The sequence below is a fragment of the Taurulus bubalis genome, assembly GCF_910589615.1.
Source record: "Taurulus bubalis genome assembly, chromosome: 19".
NCBI classification, from domain to species: domain Eukaryota; kingdom Metazoa; phylum Chordata; class Actinopteri; order Perciformes; family Cottidae; genus Taurulus; species Taurulus bubalis.
The window spans coordinates 3,338,639-3,359,003 of NC_136607.1; the positions used below are offsets into that span (position 1 = coordinate 3,338,639).

Genomic DNA, 20,365 nt, shown 5'->3' on the forward strand with positions numbered 1-20,365 from the left:
CCAGTTCTGAAAACAGTGGCTCCATTTGCACCTGGCATTACCGCGCGTCTTGGGTGACACAATCCTCTGTGGGCATCTTTTTCACAGCAATCCTTTCTTTTCAAGTTATATTTCATGGCAATTCTTATATGAAAAGGGGTTCCACTCCACTACCAAATATGATATTCAACATGTTTTTTTTAAGTAAGGAGAAAGTAGGCACAAACAGCAAAATATTTGGACATAAATTTGATGTTGACAAATAAATATAGAGGTTCTGTTGAAGTTCTGAAAAATCCCAGTCAAAACTGTAAACTCTCCAAGTTTTGCCTTGGCAGACCCACAGTATATCCACACAGTCAGGGACATGTCAACAGTGGAAAAAAGGATAGGAGAAAGGACTGTTGAAGTTCAAATGAAAACACAGGGATCCAAAAGCTGTTCATACACTTGGTGGTGTGGGGCTTCAATCCGGACAGATGATTTCGTCCACACATGAAAATGGAAAACATTACAATGAACACGTGAGCACTACTCACTGGAGCGCAGCTCTCCGCCAAGTGTGTCTTTAACGGCCGCTGCTGTATTGTGTGATTCAATGAATACAACCCACAATTGGCTAACCCTGTCTAGTCACTGATGGGCTTGAAGGTGTCATTAAACACACTTCAATCAAACTCAAAAACAAGCGGTGATGTATGAAAGCGATTAGAGAATGCTGGAATTAAACAAAGTTAGCAAATCAAACCAAGTCATTCTTCATTGCACATTCATGATTTGTGTCATTTGTATTTCTTCGCCACTTACTATTAATAGAGGCTGATTAGAAGGCAGCACTAAACAACTTGTTGAACAACCCATTGAATGCATAAAAGAATAATTTATCCTGCTCTTTTTACGGAGGCAGGAATGTGTATCGCTTAGCCTGGTCCTCATGCATGTGATAAAAAACAAATTGGGTAGCCACTTGAAAAACCATTGCTTCTACTAGTGTTTGAAATATCCCCTGGGTATCCTTAACCAAAACCACCATCACCAAAGTTTATATTTCCCTAGATAAAATTCAATGAACAGCTTGGCCACCGGACATGAACCACAATCTCCTTTGTCAAAGTCTTAAGCTTTGGACATCCACCTATTTTACGTGCCACTTCTGCCACTTACTAGATGCTACTACAAAAACACAATACCAATGTATTGATGAATTGATACAATAGTCCGTTCGGAAATGATCGGGCTTTCATTCCCCTGATCACTTGTTGGATTTCTATAAACATTTGAATTGCGCTGCAAGATGTCATTGTCCCTTATCATCTTCCATAGTCCCCGCCTGTCTGTGTAAAAGGAAGATCATTTTCTCTTCTCTCTCCCTCTTAAGTTGTAATGCTTTTCATTTGGCGGAGTTTAAATCTAATTCTGTCAGATGGCTTTGGTTTGTCTGTGAGCGAGAGGAGGGTGCACCTAAGCTGCTGTGGCTTTTAATAAAAGCAATTCCTTATTTATAAAGAAGTGGTGCGATGGAGGTCGTGCATTGTCTCTGCATGAGGGAAATTACCATCCAGAGCCATTTTTCAGACCGCTCCATTAACGGCCCGAATCTGACAGCCGCAGAGTGACGAAAACATTGGTTCTTTTAAAAACCTGCCGGATCGTAAATTAAACTGCAAAGCAAACACACAATTGATAAAACACAGGATTGAGAAATAAGACACCTTACTTTCATTATTGCTAACCCATTCCTTCACGCGGTAGTACTGAATTCTGAAGCGGAGCAAAGTTAATGTTATTGGATGGAGATTGATGTCGCGGTAAGAAATGCATTTGGGGAAAAAAGAAATGTGAGGAAAAAATCATGAGTCAAGATGATGACGGTCAGGGGAAATGATGATATACTGAGTCGAAAGTATGAGATAGTCAGTTGAAACTTTAACTGGAAACCTAATTTAGTATTGATCTACGATGTAAAGTTTATCTGGATGTACTGTAATCATCAAAATGTGTAATCCTTTCCAAAAATACCGCAAGATATATTTTAACAAGATATATTGTAATCTAAAGAAAGCATGATTAATAGCCCACCATAATGCCAACGGTCGTTTCTGCCCATTTGCGTTCGATCAATGGCAAGTGCTGCCAAATGGCTACGCTAGTGGTTGTAACCCCCCTTCCCTGGCAAAGCATGTCGTTCTAGAAGCTTGGTGACTAGTATCTACATAACTATATCACCAGGGGCGAAATACCCATATAACGGCTGGCTAAATGCATTGAAGAAATCAACAACTGTATGTGCCAGAATTGTCTTCAATTAAATAAAGATAAAACAGAAGTAATTGTTTTTGGTCCTAAGGACGAACGATTGAAAGTCAGTGCTCAGCTTCAATCACTGAAGTTAAAAACCTCAAACCAAGCCAGAAATCTAGGTGTAGTTATGGACTCAGACCTCAACCTGAACAATATCAATACAATTACAAAATCAGCATACTATCACCTGAAGAATATATCAAGGGTTAGAGGACTTATGTCTCAACAGGATTTGGAGAAACCTGTCTGTGCATTTATCTTCAGTAAACTTGACTACTGTAACGGAGTGTTCACAGGCCTCTGTAAAAAGTCAATCAGAATGCTGCAGCCCGAGTCCTCACTAAGACCAGGAAAGTGGATCCCATCAGTCCAGTTCTGAGGTCTTTGCACAGGCTTCCTTTCCAACAAAGAATTTACTTTAAAATCCTGCTGCTGGTTTATAAAGCACTGAATGGTTTAGGGCCTAAATACATTTGTGATCTGCTGCTATCTTATGAACCATCCCGACCTCTAAGGTCGTCTGGGACTGGTCTACTTTCTGTTCCAAGAGTCAGAACTAAACATGGAGAAGCAGCGTACAGCTTTTCTGCTCCACATATCTGGAACAAGGTCTCTGAAAGCTGCAGGTCTGCTGAGACCCTCAGCTCTTTTAAATCCAGATTGAAGACTTTTCTGTTTGCTGTTGCCTTTAATTTAACCAAGGATAATAATCAATTTCTGCATCTCACTACTGCATTTTATTTCTTAAACTGCACTGTACTGCACTACAAGTATGGGTCCACTGCGACTTTTATTCTATTTTTTGCTTTTTGACTGTTTTTTAATGTTTTAATGAATGTTCGTAATTGTTTTTAAATCTTGTTTTCTTCTGCATTATGTTTTGATGCTTTTAATGGTTTCATGTGGAGCACTTTGAATCGCCTTGTTGTTGAAATGTGCGATACAAATAAACTTGCCTTGTCAAGTAGGTCTAGCTGGCAAACTACTGTAGCTGGTGAGCTAACCTTTAACGGGCCCCAGCAAGCTGGGAACACGCTAGCACTAATCGTCAGTTATGTTAGCGAAGTTGAAGCCTTGTAACTGGCTCTCTGTGTAAAAATATAGCCACAGAAAGCAGTCTTTAAGACCGACAGAAACAGACCAATCTGCACTTTGACTGCACTATTTAGTTCATTTCAAACCGCGCTGTCGCATTTCGTTTTACTTGTTTCATGGCATTGGATGTTAATATGGTGTCATTGCTGCTTTGATCGATTGGATCATGATGTAGGCCTTATCTGTTCTAGATATGACAGCTAGTCTCAGGGGGTTTTGCACATTGACGAGACAAAGAGGACAATAACTGATGGTTCATCAGCAGAGAGGTCAAATCAACGGGATGTCGGGATGTGTAGTTGAAGGACTCGTAAAAACCAGCAGTTTGTTTGCGGTATCTCCCCCCCCCATCCCATACTGTCTAATTGGAGCGCTGTGTTTCCATCGAAGCGCAGATAGCTCCCCCGTCTGTGTCTTAAGACAGTAAAATACACTTAACCTTCATATGGACTTGGGCCGGTTGGAAGGGCAGCCACCGTTTCGGGACTCCAAATCTTTTTTCTCTATCAACTTAATTGTGTTTTTCAATTATTTCCCCAGATTTTCTGTCTCCTGACATTTGTTGTAAGGACAGACTCCTCCTCTCACATCCCAACACTCTTTTGTTTTGTGGACCCATTTCTTCATCCAGAGACATTTAAAGGCTTGGTTTGAGGCTGCCTTCTGAGTTCTGTTTGTCTGCTTGTTTTCAAGTTCTTATTAATATTCATGTTCTCACCTCTTTTTTTTGGACTAAATCTTTTCTCTCACAGCATTTTTACTGCCTGTCGTTCACTTTTTTTCTACCCTCCTCGTTCTCACATCGGTTTCCTGCTGCTATTGATCCCCTCCCTCAGTCCCTGGTGATCAGGTTTTACCAGTCTCCCATTGATTACCAATGGAGGCAGAGTCAAGGTGCATCATGGGAAGATGGTGTGGCTGCAGCTCTAGAGGGAAAGGGTTGGGAAGGTTGTTGGTTTGATTTCCTTGGAGGGTTACTACGAAACAAATTGATTAAGATGTACTTTTGCCCCAAATTTTTTTTTTACTGAACAGAGCTTGAACGCATTATAATATAACTCAATGCAACCTCTGTACGTTAGCTGTTAGCTCTGTATATTAGCCAAGCAGAACTTTGCTGCCCACCTGCTGCTAACAGCTAACGTTAACCAGCTCTCAATTTCAACACGGATTTGTTGCCCTGCAGTAAATCCTCCCTTCACGAGGGTTTTCTCTTAAATGTATATTACAAGAGGACTTGAAATAGCGATTGACACTTTAAACTTACGTTTAAATGTTTTCTGAGGTAATCATTTAAGTAGGAAGTAGAGTAATCTTCTCAGAGATTTCTATACAATATGTCTTGATTGCAGCCCGCCATACTCAGTTACTCATACTATGCCGTGTGAACGCACTACATACTGACCTTTACGTCGTACTTAGTATAAATAAACGTGAGTATATAGATTTTGAACAAAAACACTCTTTTATTTGTTTGAATTGTCCCTAAATGTGAAATACTGAGGTAAAAATGAACATCCTTTATTATCTTGACAACAGATTGTTTTGAATGTGAAGTTAATTGGTGGAGAGCTGACCCGTGTGTGTGTGTGTGTGTGTGTGTGTGTGTGTGTGTGTGTGTGTGTGTGTGTGTGTGTGTGTGTGTGTGTGTGTGTGTGTGTGTGTGTGTGTGTGTGTGTGTGTGTGTGTGTGTGTGTGGCTCTATTGATTAATTTGACTCAAACAAAGAAATCAGCTTCTTTATTTATCTGGTCCTTTTTTCTCCACCCTCTCTTTTGCATCATTCTAATCTTGGTCTCTCCATCATCCTTCTATTTTCCCTGTTTTTTTTCTTTTCTTTTCCTTGTAACCTTTACTCTCTCCCATCCTACCTTACCCGTGGTTCCCTCTTCACCTTCTCTCTCATGTTTCTTACATCCCCACTTCTTTACCCCATCCTGTTCTCTCCTGTCGGTCTTTTCTTTTCTTTCCTCCATGAATATCCTTTAATTTCTTCCTTTCCCTCTTTTCCTCACACCATCATTCCTTGCGTCTCCAACAACCACATCACCATTCTGTCATTCAAACTCTTGATGTATGCTTCATAATTTTTTTTTTTGCAAACATTAAAATATAAGTATAAAAATGTAAATGCAATAACAATACATTGTATCAATGTTGATCATTAAGTATGTGTGGATATAATATATATGTATATATCAACTTTGTCTAGGTGAAAGAGTTCTGTACTTCTTCTGCTCAGTAACATTTCAGTTCCTTTTTTCCTAACGCATCCATATGTTTACCGTGATTACATGAACTCCACAGGTTGTTGCATTACACCATTCTGCCTTTTTTATTTTTTATTTTTTTTTATAGATTCCTTCCTTTATGGATAATGTCATTCCAGCCAGAAAGCCTTTTTATCCCGATCCGTCTGTGGTTTTTATGAAGATTTAGCCGAGCTGAGGCGATCTTGTCCGTCCCTCTTTAGCTTATTGGGTTATGTTCGGGAGCAGGTTGGCCAACAAATAGGATTTAGATACAATGTCATTATAATAGATCTGCCGGTCGTGAAGGAAGCCGATCAATAGGCTTCAAAAGTCAATCAGTTCGTCCACAAGGGCCGAGAGGCTGCAGGTAGCGAAGCCACCTGACGAACGTCCGCAAGAAAAGCTCACGTCTCTGAAATTATTGAAGTTCAGGGCTTCTGCAAGTCTGAAAAAAGTCTTGGATTATTTATTCTTGGATGCCCCACTGAGTCATATTAAAAGTCCTCATTACCTGTGTCATATAATTTAAAGTAAAGTTCTTAGTTTGAATCTACATTCTAACCCAACATTTTAAACAACTAGAAATCACTAAAGGTTTTACGTTTCAGTTTTTATCTCTATGTTTACTTCAGCTGGCAGGTTTTGTCATCTTTATTACTTTATTTTGTGTGGAAAGAAACATTTTTCAACCTGGGTCTTAAAATTGTGTCCATTTGGACCTTTTTCAGCAGAGGTAGAAAGCATAGATAATACAAGAATGTCTTGAAAAGGCTTTAATTGCATTGTAGAGGCTTAAAATGGTTAGTGTGACCCATATTTAGTAGAGACTAGGATAAAGAATTTCCCTTTATGTTTGTCTAAGAAGAGATGGATACAACATCAGAGAGATGGACACAACTATAAAAAGAAAAACCCAACAACTGAATTTACAGATAAACTTATATTTAAAAAAATATAATAAGTACACTTCGCTGCCCAAAATAAAAAAACTTAGATTAATGATTAAAAAGGCAGAGGAGGTCACCGTCGTTCTTTCTTCCCTGAATAGTTTCTGCAGATCTTCCCTCAAGAAAACGCGTTCTTCTGACCGAACCTGACCACAGTCCAAGAGACAGGCATTCTGGTTTAACCACGCAATTGTTGTTACCGTGCTGACAGTAATTTCTAAAACCCAAGCAGCACTGAACAAGAAGTAGCCAAACAAAGACAGTAGGTCCATCGTTTTTATTAGTTTGTACACTATATTTACTAAAAAGAACAAGAAGCACCAGGTCAAGTAGAAATAACTTGACATGGAGATGAACGTATTTGTAAATATCCGGCCGAACCCGGCCCCACCCATCAGGTCCTGTCAGGTATCCATACCTTAGTACATATGTAGCCTGGTGAACCAAACTCGGGGAAAGGAAATGTCAAGAAGTACCTGCTGCTGCTCATCAATCTTATTGCTGTGAGCACATGGCAATATTTGAAGGCAATGCAGATGATCTGATTTACGTCAGCGTTCATGACAGCGGGACAGTCTGAGAGATTTTAGTGAGCAAATCAAACAGACTGTAACAGTGCAGGGACAAAGGATTTAGAAAATTATTATTATTACAGTATTATTTTGCTCAACATTATGAATTTGACACTAGATTTGAAAAACACATCATGTTCATGCCTCTAATAATTTGTTAATTTGTATTAGCCAAGTCTAATACTGTCTGCTATTGAGGTGTTTGTCCCTCAGTATTGATCTGGTTGACGTGCTGGTTGTAAGACTAAATTACCTTGCCTTTAACTTTGATGTGTGTTGCATTAAGTACATCATCCACAGACATGTTTTGTTGTGTGAGAGTCCCTTTATTCACTCCGGCCCAGAACAACGTAAACCCAGTCCATTTCTACCAACAACTAAATGCCCAATTTGCAGAAATACAACAAACTGTTGCAGAAAAAGTGGTCAAAACCCTTTGTCCTTGTCAAACACCTGACAACGTCAGAGATGGATATAAATCCAAATATTTCTCTGCAGAGGCACAACCCGTTCCTCCTGTCAGCTTTACTGTTGTCTTAGAAACATATTTTTGGTGGCATTTTTTAGGAAAGATTTGTCTTTTCCACAACACGTTTATTCATTCTGAACATCAGAAGTGAATACCATTGACGGGTGCCCATCCAATCAGAAGTCAGAAGCTGTCAAGTTACTGTTTATTGACTGGGTAGTGAACACACCAGTGCACATATGCATTCACACACCACATTGTACACTCGTCCTCTAGTCTTCTGTTAATATGCTAAGAAATTAACTTTAGAAGGACTGCCGAGGGTGCACCTTGTTCTTCCCTCCCTTCTTGAATGAAGGTTTAGGTTTATATGTGACTAGAAGTATCTGTCTCTCCCTCCCTCCCTCTCTTTACTTTCACTTTCTCTCTGTAAAGCTCAACTTTTTAGTGATTCTGGTTGGGAGTGTATCTCTAATTCTGTTATCTACTGGCCCAGTCTGGCCCGGGGATAGATGCTATCTGTAATCCATTTATCAGAGCCGGCCGCTGGGCCTTTTTCCAAATGACAGCTGGCCCTTAGCAATCTCATTATTAAAAAAAAAAAAAAAAAAAAACACCACGATATAATATGGAAATATGGGGGCAGGGGCTCCTGAGGTCTAGAAGTGGACTGAGAAACAAACACACGGTGGGCAAAATATTGGAAGACAATCGTAAAAAAAAAAAAAAGAAGGTAGTCCTAAAAGAAACAGTTTGTTGTCCGCCAAAGCGTTTTAGAACACAGCACCTTTTGTGCTGAGACTCATTGGTTAGATCTGGTTGCTATTATATTCGTGGAAGTAAAAATGGAGAGTTGATTGGGCCCTTTCTCTGGATGAAGAGGAGACTGAATTCATGAGATTTTGTAGGCGAGGAAATGTCTTCAAACAAGTTTGTTTGCGCTCCAAAAGTGAGGACAACATGCAAAAAGACAACAATATGAACATAATGTCATTTTTTTATTTGGATGCAATTTTGGTGTCACCTGTTTTTAGGAACAACTCGCCAGCTGACACAATTTAATAAGATAACTGTGTCCTTTTATCCTGAGTGGCCGTCATCGTTCAGTAATCAGTCTCCAGGCCCCCCCATTGAGGATCATATATGATGTTAACAAGTCCAACACATGGGATGAAAAAACTCTGTGAAGATCAACAGGAAGTAGACACAGCAGTGACCAACTAACTCCTTCTTTCTATTCATCACACCCAGTGTGCTTGCTAACCCCTCACTCCACACACTGTGTGTGTGTGTGTGTGTGTGTGTGTGTGTGTGTGTGTGTGTGCTAGTGCTAGTTCCCCTGCAATTCAAATCCATAACAATGCTGTGCTCACTCATCCACAAAATAAAAAAAGAGAAAATAGATGGTGAGATTGTGTGTGTGTGTGTGTGTGTGTGTGTGTGTGTGTGTGTGTGTGTGTGTGTGTGTGTGTGTGTGTGGGGGGGGGGGGGGGGGGGGGGTTGTTACATGCACACACAGATTTTATGTAGTCCTTATTAGGCCTTTGATCCAAGGGGTGTAAGGAGCTCTCATCTCCCACTGTGTTACACACACACACACACACACACACACACACACACACACACACACACACACACACACACACACACACATACACACACACTCTTGTATTCCTCTCAGGGCTGTAGCAGTTCCCCACTGTGTAGCTCCTGTCACACGTGCACACACACAAAAGAGGTTATTTTGGGGTCGTCTTGGGGAACACAATGGATGGACACGCCCATGCACACACACCAAAACGGTTTCCAGTTGCACATGTCCAAAAGCCTTCCAGAGGTCTGTGAACATGACCGTGTGTGTGTATTTGCACTGTAAATAAAGGCTTTCTGTCTGTTTGTGTGTGTGTGTGTGTGTGTGTGTGTGTGTGTGTGTGTGTGTGTGTGTGTGTGTGTGTGTGTGTGTGTGTGTGTGTGTGTGTGTGTGTGTGTGTGCGCGCGCTCGCGAGCGATGGTTAATACCAGGACAATAGAAGTGTGCCTGTTCAGTTGTTATCGGCTCAATGGAGACTCACAGGCCTGCTGTTTTTTTTAGCACCATGAAAAGAAAGAAATGAGAACGCCCCCCACTCTATTCAGCTATAACATCTCTCAAACGTGTCCGAGGAAAGAAATAAACAGAACCGCAGTATCTCCAGACCTTTCATAATGAACCACAATGTTCCTATCTAAATTTAGTAAGTCACGGAAAGCGATAAAGTGCCGTGAAAGCAACATTTTACAGGTCCTGTGCTTCAGGTCCTGCAGTTTTGCGTTTAAAAAAATGTTTATCATGTGAAGGACATTAGATGGAGCTGTTGGCAGTTTTTTGGATGTTTTACATTCATCATTTTTGGAGGAGGCATATTTGGGACGTGAGGCAAATTAAAATGCTGGGACTTTTGTTGGTAGAAATATATAGCTGGTCCTCAAATATCCATGTTATGTAGGAGCTGTAGTGTATTTTATTATATTGTATAATACTCTTTTGGTTTCGAGTCACTACCACTGCAAAGGCAGTTGTGTGTGATTCCATAAAATTGCATTTGTTTGATATGTTTTTTATCTAACTCAAATATATTGTCCATAATAATTGTATAAATGATATTTTACCTTAAAATGAAATATAAAACTGCATTGTTCTCAAATCCATATAAATAGTAGTAAGGGTATAGCTGTTGTGGTCATGAGGATTTTTGGGAGACATCGTACTGCATATTTTAAAAACATTTGTTGGGGTGCATTGGCAGGGGCCTAACAGCAAATTGTCTATACTATCACATTGTTTAGGATCTGTAGAGTCTGTGGGGTGCTGAAGAATCTGTAATTATTGACCGTCCTTTTTTTTTTTATCAATAAATGTGTCAAAAAATGTCCTTTGGCTAAATTATTGTATGTAGCTTTCAAAATCTGGCAAGTATTTGTCATTATTATATGTTATAAATGCTTAAAACAGTGTGTAATAACAAAAAAGTAAAGAAACATATTTAAATTTCCATCAGGTTTCTCTTCATAAACAATTGTAAATGAACATGAAGAAAACTTTTGAGATTACAAAAATTAAATTTAACCTATTTTACATCTTCTCAAATACTTTCATTATCCATGTTACAGGCTGTTATATGTTCAATTCAGTTTATTTTGTATAGCCCAACATCACAAATACAAGTTTGCCTCAGAGGGCTTTACAATCTGTACACATGACATCCCTGTCCCGGGACCTTACATCAGATCAGGAAAAACTCACAGGGAAAAAAAGGGGAAGAAACCTGAGGGAGAGCAACAGAGGAGGATCCCTCTCCCCGGATGGACAGAAGCAATAGATGTCATGTGGCCAGAATGAATAACGTAACGGAGTTACAGCACATTCAATGAATGTGACAGAAATGATTCATATAATGAGTAGTATGCATGGTCCATGATCCAGATAGCCACGACCCATTAAGCAGAAGGAGGTAGAGAGGAGGGGCATCCCAGGGGCAGTGGGAGGAGAAAGCAGGGCCATGGCAGCTGGCAGGACGGCTCCAGGCCAGTTGCATCAGCAGGGCCATGGTTGTATCAGCAGGGCCAGGGGGAGGACCGGGGTCCTCCCCCTGGTTCCAGGCAGCCACGAATCCATGTAAAAAGAAAGTAGAGTTAGTAATATGCATTGAAGAGACAATCATTTATCCAGAAGGAGAGAAAGAAGAGGTGAAGAGGAGGAGCGAAAAGAGGAAGAGAAGGAAAGGAGGAGCTCAGTGTTTCCTAAAATGTCCCCCAGCAGTCTAGGCCTATAGCAGCATATCTAGGGGCTGGACCACGGCAAACCTGAGCCAGCCCTAACTGTACGCCTGAAACAGCCCTAACTATAAGCGCCATCAAAGAGGAAAGTCTTAAATCTACTCTTAAATGAGGTGACCGTGCCTGCCCCCCGAACTGAAAGTGGAAGCTGATTCCACAGAAGAGGAGCCCGATAACTGAAAGCTCTAGCCCCCAACCTACTTTTTAACACTCTGGGAACCACAAGTAACCCTGCATTCAGTGAGCGTAATGCTCTCGTGGGGTAATATGGCACTATAAGGTCCTTAAGATATGATGGTGCATCACCAATTAAGGCTTTGTAGGTAAGGAGAAGGATTTTAAATATGATTCTCGATCTTACAGGAAGCCAGTGGAGAGCAGCTAGTACAGGAGTAATATGATCTCTCTTCCGCGTCCTCGTTAGTACACAAGCTGCAGCATTCTGGATCAGTTGGAGAGATCCAAGGGATTTACCAGGGCAGCCTGATAAGACGGAGTTACAGTAATCCAGTCTTGAGGTAACAAATGCGTGGATCAATGTTTCTGCATCGCGTTGAGACAGGATGTGCCGGATCTTCTTTCACGTGGGAGCCAAAGGACAGGTCCTGGTCAAAAATAATTCCGAGATTCCTTACGGTGGTGGTAGATGCCAGAGCGATGCCATCCAGAGAAACCATATCATCAGATACTTGATTTCTGAGGTGTTCTGGTCCGAGTAAAATAACTTCAGTCTTGTCCGAGTTCAGCAGCAGGAAGTTGCAGGTCATCCAGGTTTTGATGTCTTTAAGACACGCTTGAAGTTTGGCGACCTGGTGGATTTCATCTGGCTTGATCGACAGATATAGTTGAGTATCATCGGCATAACAGTGAAAGTTTATGGCGTGTTTTCTGATAATATTGCTTAAAGGAAGCATATATAAGGTGAATAAAATTGGTCCAAGCACAGAACCCTGTGGAACTCCATGGCTGGTGGAGCTTAGTGCTGTACCTTTAATACCAATCAACTGGTCTAGTCTCTGTAATAAGATGTCATGGTCAATGGTGTCAAATGCTGCACTAAGGTCTAACAAGACCAGTACAGAGACAAGTCCCCTATCTGATGCAACTAGAAGGTCATTAGTAATTGTCACCAGTGCTGTCTCTGTGCTATGATGTTTTCTAAATCCTGACTGAAACTTCTCAAATAAACTATTGTTATATAAAAAGTCACACAACTGGTTTGCGACTACCTTCTCCAGTATCTTAGAGAGGAAGGGAAGGTTAGAGATAGGTCTGTAGTTAGCCAACACATCTGGATCTAGAGTGGGCTTCTTAAGAAGAGGTTTAATTACAGCTACTTTAAAAGACTGTGGTACATGACCAGTTAGTAAAGACCCATTGATAATATCTAGTAGAGAGGCACTAACTAAAGGTAAAACTTCCTTAAACAGCTTAGTCAGAACAGGGTCCAGGAGACAGGTAGACGATTTAGAAGTAGAAACCATTGAAGACAGTTGATCGAGGTTGATGGTAAAAAATCCATCCAGACACACAGCAGGGCCCACAGCCTCCTCCATGGCCATCCCACCTGAGGATGGACCGGCAGTAGTCGAGGGCAGGAGATCATCGATCCTGTCTCTAATAGCCAGAATCTTACCATTGAAGAAGTTCATGAAGTCATTACTACTGAGGTCTATAGGAATACACGGATCCACCGAGCTATGACTCTCAGCCAGCCTGGCCACAGTGCTAAAGAGAAACCTAGGGTTGCTCTTGTTTTTCTCTATTAGTGATGAGTAGTAGGCTCCTCTGGCATTACGGAGGGCCTTCTTATATGTTCTCAGACTATCCCGCCAAACCAACCGGGACTCCTCCAGACCGTTGGAACACCATATGCCCTCAAGCTTCCGGGACGCTTGCTTTAATATACGGGTCTTAGGGTTGTACCATGGAGCGAGCCTCCTTTGCTTAATGATCCTCTTTTTTAGAGGGGCTATCGAGTCCAGTGTCACTCTCAATGAGCCAGTAGCATCATCGACGAGCTGATCAATCTGGGAGGGAGTAAAGTTAGCACAGGAGTCCTCTGTTATATTGAGACATGGTAATGAATCAAATATAGAAGGAATCGCTTCCTTAAATCTAGCAACAGCACCGTCAGTTAGACATCTGGTGTAAAAACTCTTGCCTAATGCTGTACAATCCGGTAGTATAAACTCAAAAGTTATAAGGCAATGGTCTGATAAAAGAGGATTCTGTGGAAACACTACTAAATGCTCCACGTCAATGCCATATGTAAGAACAAGGTCGAGGGTGTGGTTAAAACAGTGAGTCGGTTCCTGTACTCTCTGACAGAAGCCAATCGAATCCAACAATGAGCTAAATGCAACACTAAGGCTATCATTGCTGACATGAACATGAATATTAAAATCCCCTACAATAATAACCTTATCAGTCTTAAGGACCAAACTTGACAAAAACTCAGAAAATTCTGAAATAAATTCTGAGTACGTACCTGGTGCTCGATATACCACAACAAACAGAATGGGCTGTACTGTTTTTCAGGTTGGATGTGAAATACTAAGAACAAGGCTTTCAAATGAGTTGCAGTTCAATCCAGGTTTAGGACCCATTAACAGACCCGAGTCAAAGATGGCAGCTACTCCACCTCCTCGGCCAGTGCCTCGAGGAATGTGCATATTAACATGACTTGGAGGAGTAGATTCATTTAGGCTGACATATTCCTCATGTCTCAGCCAGGTTTCAGTAAGACACAACACATCAATATCATTATCTGATATTAATTCATTTACTAATACAGCTTTTGAAGACAAAGATCTAATATGTGTCCATGTCCAGGCGTTTTAGAGATTTGTTTAGCTCAATGAAGCAGTTCCTGTCTAGCTGAAGACATAACCCAACCTTGCACTCCTCACACACCCAGGGAGTGCTTTTACGGTAGAGAGTATACCGTTTCCTCCCTAGGCTGGCCTTCTGTCTGTTCTTTTCCCAGTGTCCTTCTTTTTGTTTGTGGGGACAGGAACGTGGCCTTTAGTGTTGGGGTTAGGTGGGCCAGCCAGTGGCAGAGCTCTCAGAAACTCTACTAATACTATTATTTACAACACCAACATATTATTTCCAAAGAAAACGCTACTCAAAGGCCACTCAAACACTCACACCTGCTCTCCTGCTCTGCTCACTTCCATCCCTACAGGCAAGCTCGCCACTCTTTTTACGATTACCGTAATGTACCGCTTTCAAAGAGTTACGGTAATTTGAAAGGGGGTCTCAGAATTTGGGTGATGTTGGGCTGGAAAATTCTTCTTGAACTAATCCTCAATGGTCGAACTAAAATAAACGTTTATGCTATTTGAAACTTCCTATGAAATGCATAATCATTTAGTCTGAAAGTTAAAGTTCTAAATCAATATTTGAAATGCTTACATACATCATTTTGTATGGATGTCTATTTATTGTGTGTAGACTACTTTTACATGTTTGTAAAAGACAATAGATGCAATCAATTCACATCATGTTTTCATCTTACAAAACACTTAAATCACTGGAACCGCCAGAAGAGCCCTGTGTTAACGTCTCTCTCACTCTCTCTACCAGGCTGTCTGTCCAACCTTCCGCCAAACGCCAAGAAGATCTCCAACTCATATGAGGAGCGCCGCAAACAAGCCACCGCCATCGTGCTGCTGGGGGTCATTGGGGCCGAGTTCGGCGCTGAGATTGAACCTTCGAAGGGTTTGGCACGGACTCGAGCCGGCGGACAGGTGCCCGAGGGCTTCGGACTGACGAGCGGAGGGTCATCCAACTACTCACTAGCTAGACACACATGTATGTGCAGAAATGACACTTTTCATTGCCATGTTTACATTCTGCATATCAACATGTGTATTTTGCGTCCCAAGGTAGGTCATGTAGGGAGTCCTCCCACCATGAACCATGACAACACTTTTGTGTGTTCCTGGATCGTTGTTGGGGCTGTCTCTGTGTCACTTGACTTTGCTGAAGTTCAGAATTGGTGCCAGAAACAGAGAAACATTATTTTCTACCTTTTGGTTTCTTAGAGCTGACTCCCTTTGCATGGCCTCCTCTCCACTGACCGTAATTAAGGCCTGGGCATTTTGGTTTTGTTCAGCAAATGTTCCCTATTGTTGTTTTTTAGCCACACTAGCTGGGTATTGTTTAAAAAAGTACAATAACAGTACCCTTTTTTCCGATAAAAATAGAGTACTTCCTTTGATCCCTTCTTTTTCTAATTCATTTGATACCCATCATCTGAATGGAAGCAGTCAGTCCATAAAATGCCACCACTGACTTGATTTTAAAAGACCCCACAGGCCTTTAATGTAGCCATACTTTCCAATGTTTTGGTGGCATTTTGACAGTGCTTGACCTCACCACACCACAGACAGAAGGTTGTGGCTGATGCTGTAGTGGGCCAATCACATGACACATTAGATCAAAGAACGCTCAGGGTGATTGACTGCAAGCGAAACAGTAAAAATAGTAATCTTTTTTCTAGATCCGAGTGCAAAAAGGTATCTTTTTACTGGAGAAGTTTCAATACTAAAAGTAATATTGAAAAAAAAAAGTAGCACCATCATGAGGCTGAGGGGTAAAATAGTTCAACAACTGTTGGATTGGTATATAATTTGGTCCAGGTACTCATGGTCGCTAGCAACTGAATCGAGTACCTTTGGTGATGCCTAGACCCCACAACCTTTGGGTTTGGGACTTCATCTCATATTATGTACATGTGCATATATGGTGGCCTCACAATACTCTCACCTTGAGAAAGATACTGAAATGTTCAGTGGCTCCAGTCTTGGTCCAGGACCATAGTTATTCCAAACTCAGAACTACACAACTGCCAAAGTAGAAACTTCGGTGTTGAAATAGAGGTGAGGAGAGAGATGGGATTGATTTTCACCCACCAAGCTTGACACCTTAAGGAGCTTGACACACACACACACACACACACACACACACACACACACACACACACACTCACTCACTCACTCACTCTCGCTGGGCCCAGCCTGTGCCACGCTGTGCCTGCAGTGTTGGACCTTGGTGGGCATCAAACCCGCACTAAGCAGAGCCGCTGTTCCATCCTGCTGCCCCTGAGCTCTGATTGGTTGCCTCTGGGGCCATCCGCCCAGCGACAGAGCCTGTGCTCTCACTGATAGACTGTGGAGCGTGATGTTGGCCCTGTGCACAGTGGTCTACTCACCTATTTGGACTCACCGGAGGGAGAGAGGGAGGGAGGGAGGGAGGGAGGGAGAGAGAGAGAGAGAGAGAGAGAGAGGGAGAGAGAGGGGGAGGGAGGGACGGAGAGAGATAGAGAGAGATAGAGAGAGAGAGAAAAACCTATCACGTACCCCTTTGGCTGGGTTTCATTTGGACAATGTGATACTTATTTTCAACAGAATAAACCAAACCTCTCAAAGTCATCAATATTGAATGCTGTCTTAACATCAAGAAGTCACACAGCTTTGCCCAGATAAAATACAATATGATATTGGAAAAGTTCCAGAAATGAAAGAACACGTTAAGACTATTCCTAATTTCCACTGCATGGTTTGGCCTAACTCAACTTTTAGTACCAGGTCTTTATTTATTTTTTCCACTATTGATGGTACTTTCGCAGTGTGGGCCAGCTGATCGCGGTAGAGATCATCTTCCACGCCACACTTGTTGAATCTTTTCACCGGCAACCAAACAGAAGAACGTCTGCACTTTGTCAATTGTACGCTGCATTGTACGGCACGTTGACATTAATTAAAGTCTGAGTAGAGTTAATAACAAAATTGAGAGTATTAGTGGCCGCTTGCCTATTTAAAAATGGCGAGTTTATGCAGCATATTCCATCCAGCACTGGAGATGATTTTCTCTGACCAATCAGTGGTCTACAGTGTGTTAAATCCACCTTCCAGTATTGGTTTAGCTCGCCTGGAATCTTGACCAAGTAGGTACTAAAACAAGTACACACAACTTTTGCAAATTTAAAACCCCAAAGAAGAGTCGGGTTCAATATCATGCAGTGGAAATATGGCATAAGACCCAACTCTCGACAAATACATTGTTATTCCTAATCATAAAACAATGCAGAACATTGTTGTATTCTCATCCTCAGCCTTGTGCCATCTACCGTGAGGTTAAAGTCCAATCCAGCTAAACAGCACAAACTTGTTCATGAGAATGATACCTCTTGCAGAGCTTGAACCCCAGAACATTCAAACTTAATTTTCAATCAGAAGAGGGAACAGAAGAATGGGACACATTAGATGCCAGAAAGTATTGCTTGATCAAAGTGGTCCAGGGCAAAAATAAGAGGATCTGACATTTTTAGAGATGGACAAGAGATTACATGGAGGATGTTCTCCTGGACAGTGACCTGCTTAAAGACCTTGACTGTGTCTTTGTAACTACTGAACTGTAGAAGGTATACTACCAATTGGCAGTTCACACTTATCATACCACTTGGCAGCCGAATACAACAGAATATCATTTTACATTACATGTTTTTTCAAACTCCAAATTAATTCAGATTAGATCAATAGAATCCTTAAATTAAACAACAGCAAGGACTCACTCAAAGTCCCCCCCAAATCACTCATCATCAGATTTCTTAATTTTCTCTTGGGTAACAACTAAACTATTAGGTTGGCCAAACCTGTCGCACGAGTCATGTAGAACTATAAAGGGGCAAGTTAACACAGAAAGTAGCTGCCTGGAGTGGTCACGATGGCTAGCTGAAAAGGGATCTACATCCAGCTCAATTTTCCGAGTTCGGAGAAGGCCGGAAGTGCTGCCAAATTGTTGTTGAAAGGCACTCATCGCTCGTTGACTCCAGGGAAGTGAGAAGAGTTTGGTTGTAACACTAGTGCTTCCGGCATCCAGCAGCAGAAGTGAACTGCAGTCAATGAGTCGTAGCCTGTAAAGGCCTGCTGTGCACAACTCAGTCCTCAGAGCACTGAAGCACCACCCCTGCTGCTTGCTTATTCAAAGTTTATCAATATTAAACATGTCCTGGGTCCACATGGCGCCACCTTCAAAACCTTCACACATCTTTGGGTCCCCAGCAACACACCCGACAGGTACGACGTAGATCGGATGAACGGTTCTTAAAGATAAGCGAAGGACACAAACACACAGAGAGAGAGAGATTCCTTGCTTTATCAAGGGTCTTTTAAGGAAACAAAAATAAATAAACGCAAAGGCAGATTATTCCATGTACTATTGTTGAGTTAATTCATTATTTAGTCGAATTACGGTACTTTGCCAGAAAGAAAAGAAAAGGAAAAAGGGGGAAAGACTGCAAGTCCCAGAATGCACCGCCAGTAGGCCAGTGCAGGCTGCTGATCACTTAATTGGAAACACCTGCAAAGGGAAGCTCTGACAGCAAACATTTCAGCTGAGACAGAGAGAAGGAAGGAGTCAACCGATGTTACAGCCAAAGAAGCCACTGTGTTCGAAGGTTTTCAACCTAGATGGACCAACCAGCCAACAATTGATAAATAAGAAAAACAATAAAGATTGAGCTGTGTTGGAAATGAGTTGTCCCGTGCGTCCTTTGGGATCACATGTACCAGGTCATTGCAAGTTGGACCAAGAGTTGACCGAAAAATACATAGGAACTTGACAACTATTATGAGGACTGCATTTATTGAGAGTGCACAGACAAGGAGCTATAGGAAAAGGTGACATGGCATACTTTACCTCTGAAAACTGGTGGTCCTGCTGCTGCTTTTCACAGGAGGAAAGCTTTTGCCGCAGAGTCAGGTCGGATGCTGATTACTATGCAGCTCGACATAATGGCCGTTCCAGGGCTGCTACTTTCTGTGTTTACTTACAGTCAGACTCTAAGACAAGTGATTGATCATGTGCATTTGGAAAGCTGAAGGAGGCTTATGCAGCTTGCCCATTCCATCCCGGCCTCCTCTTGGCCAAGATGTTGAGGCTGTAACATCATGCTACTCCTGCCCCTATAGGTCGTATTTAGGCAGTTTGAACAACTGGAGGACCGTATCCACCAACCAAACTGAGGAGGCTGCTCCTTTAAAAACTCACCCTGTTCTTTGAACTGACCCCACAAAGAGGCTGAACCCTGTAAAAGGTGGTATTACTTAATATAAAGCTCCAGCAGACAATTACAGATGATTTTAAAAAGCGTTGGGGGAGGACATTTTTTTATTCTTGTAATGCTGCTTTCATTCCCGCCCCTTTGTCCGTTTTATCCCCCCTCTCCTTTTCGCTCTGTTCTTTTTCCAGCTCTCTCTTCCCCCCCACCCCCATCTCCTCTCTCTGTTATGAAATTGAAAGATGGATCGGTTTTGTTGGCATACAGCGCAGTGCATGTGATGAATGAGAGCTGTCCACCCAGAGAGAGGGAGGGTACAGTAGTCTATACAGCAGAGTATAAATTGATGTTTTTTATATGGCAGAGGGGGGATGTAGGAGGGATGTAGGGAAGACAGAGGGGGATATTGAGCTTAAGGGAGGAAGGAAGGTAGGATAGATGATGACAGAGGGAAGGTGGGATGTCTATGGACAGGATAAGAGACAAACTGTCCATCTGTGTATCGTCGCTGGACAATAATGCTCTCATCCATCCATCCATCCATTATCAGCCGCTTATCCGGGGTCGGGTCGCGGTGGCAGCAGGTTCAGCAGGCCGACCCAGGCTTCCCTCTCACCCGCAACACTTTCCAGCTCATTCTGGGGGATCCCGAGGCGTTCCAAGGCCAGCCGGGAGATATAATCCCTCCAGCGTGTCCTCGGTCTTCCCCGGGGTCTCCTACCAGTTGGACGTGCCTGGAAAACCTCTAATGGGAGGCGTCCAGGAGGCATCCTGACTACATGCCCGAACATATAATAACATATAATAATGCTCTCAGTAAATGTCAAAATACCTGGAGTGCCCTCTGAGGCCCCTTCACCGTG

The 20,365-nt window shown here is 42.1% G+C and overlaps 1 protein-coding gene across 1 annotated transcript in view; it reads left to right on the top strand.

The window, feature by feature from the left end:
* Window positions 1–20,365, top strand: part of wdr7 (WD repeat domain 7) — a gene marked incomplete at its 5' end in the record, with an annotated part of 120,357 nt that overhangs the window by 66,715 nt on the left and 33,277 nt on the right. Inside the window, one exon of the mRNA XM_079235295.1 lies at window positions 15,023–15,250. Coding sequence (XP_079091421.1) covers window positions 15,023–15,250 — 228 coding nt within the window. The remainder of the gene's footprint in view (window positions 1–15,022; window positions 15,251–20,365) is intronic.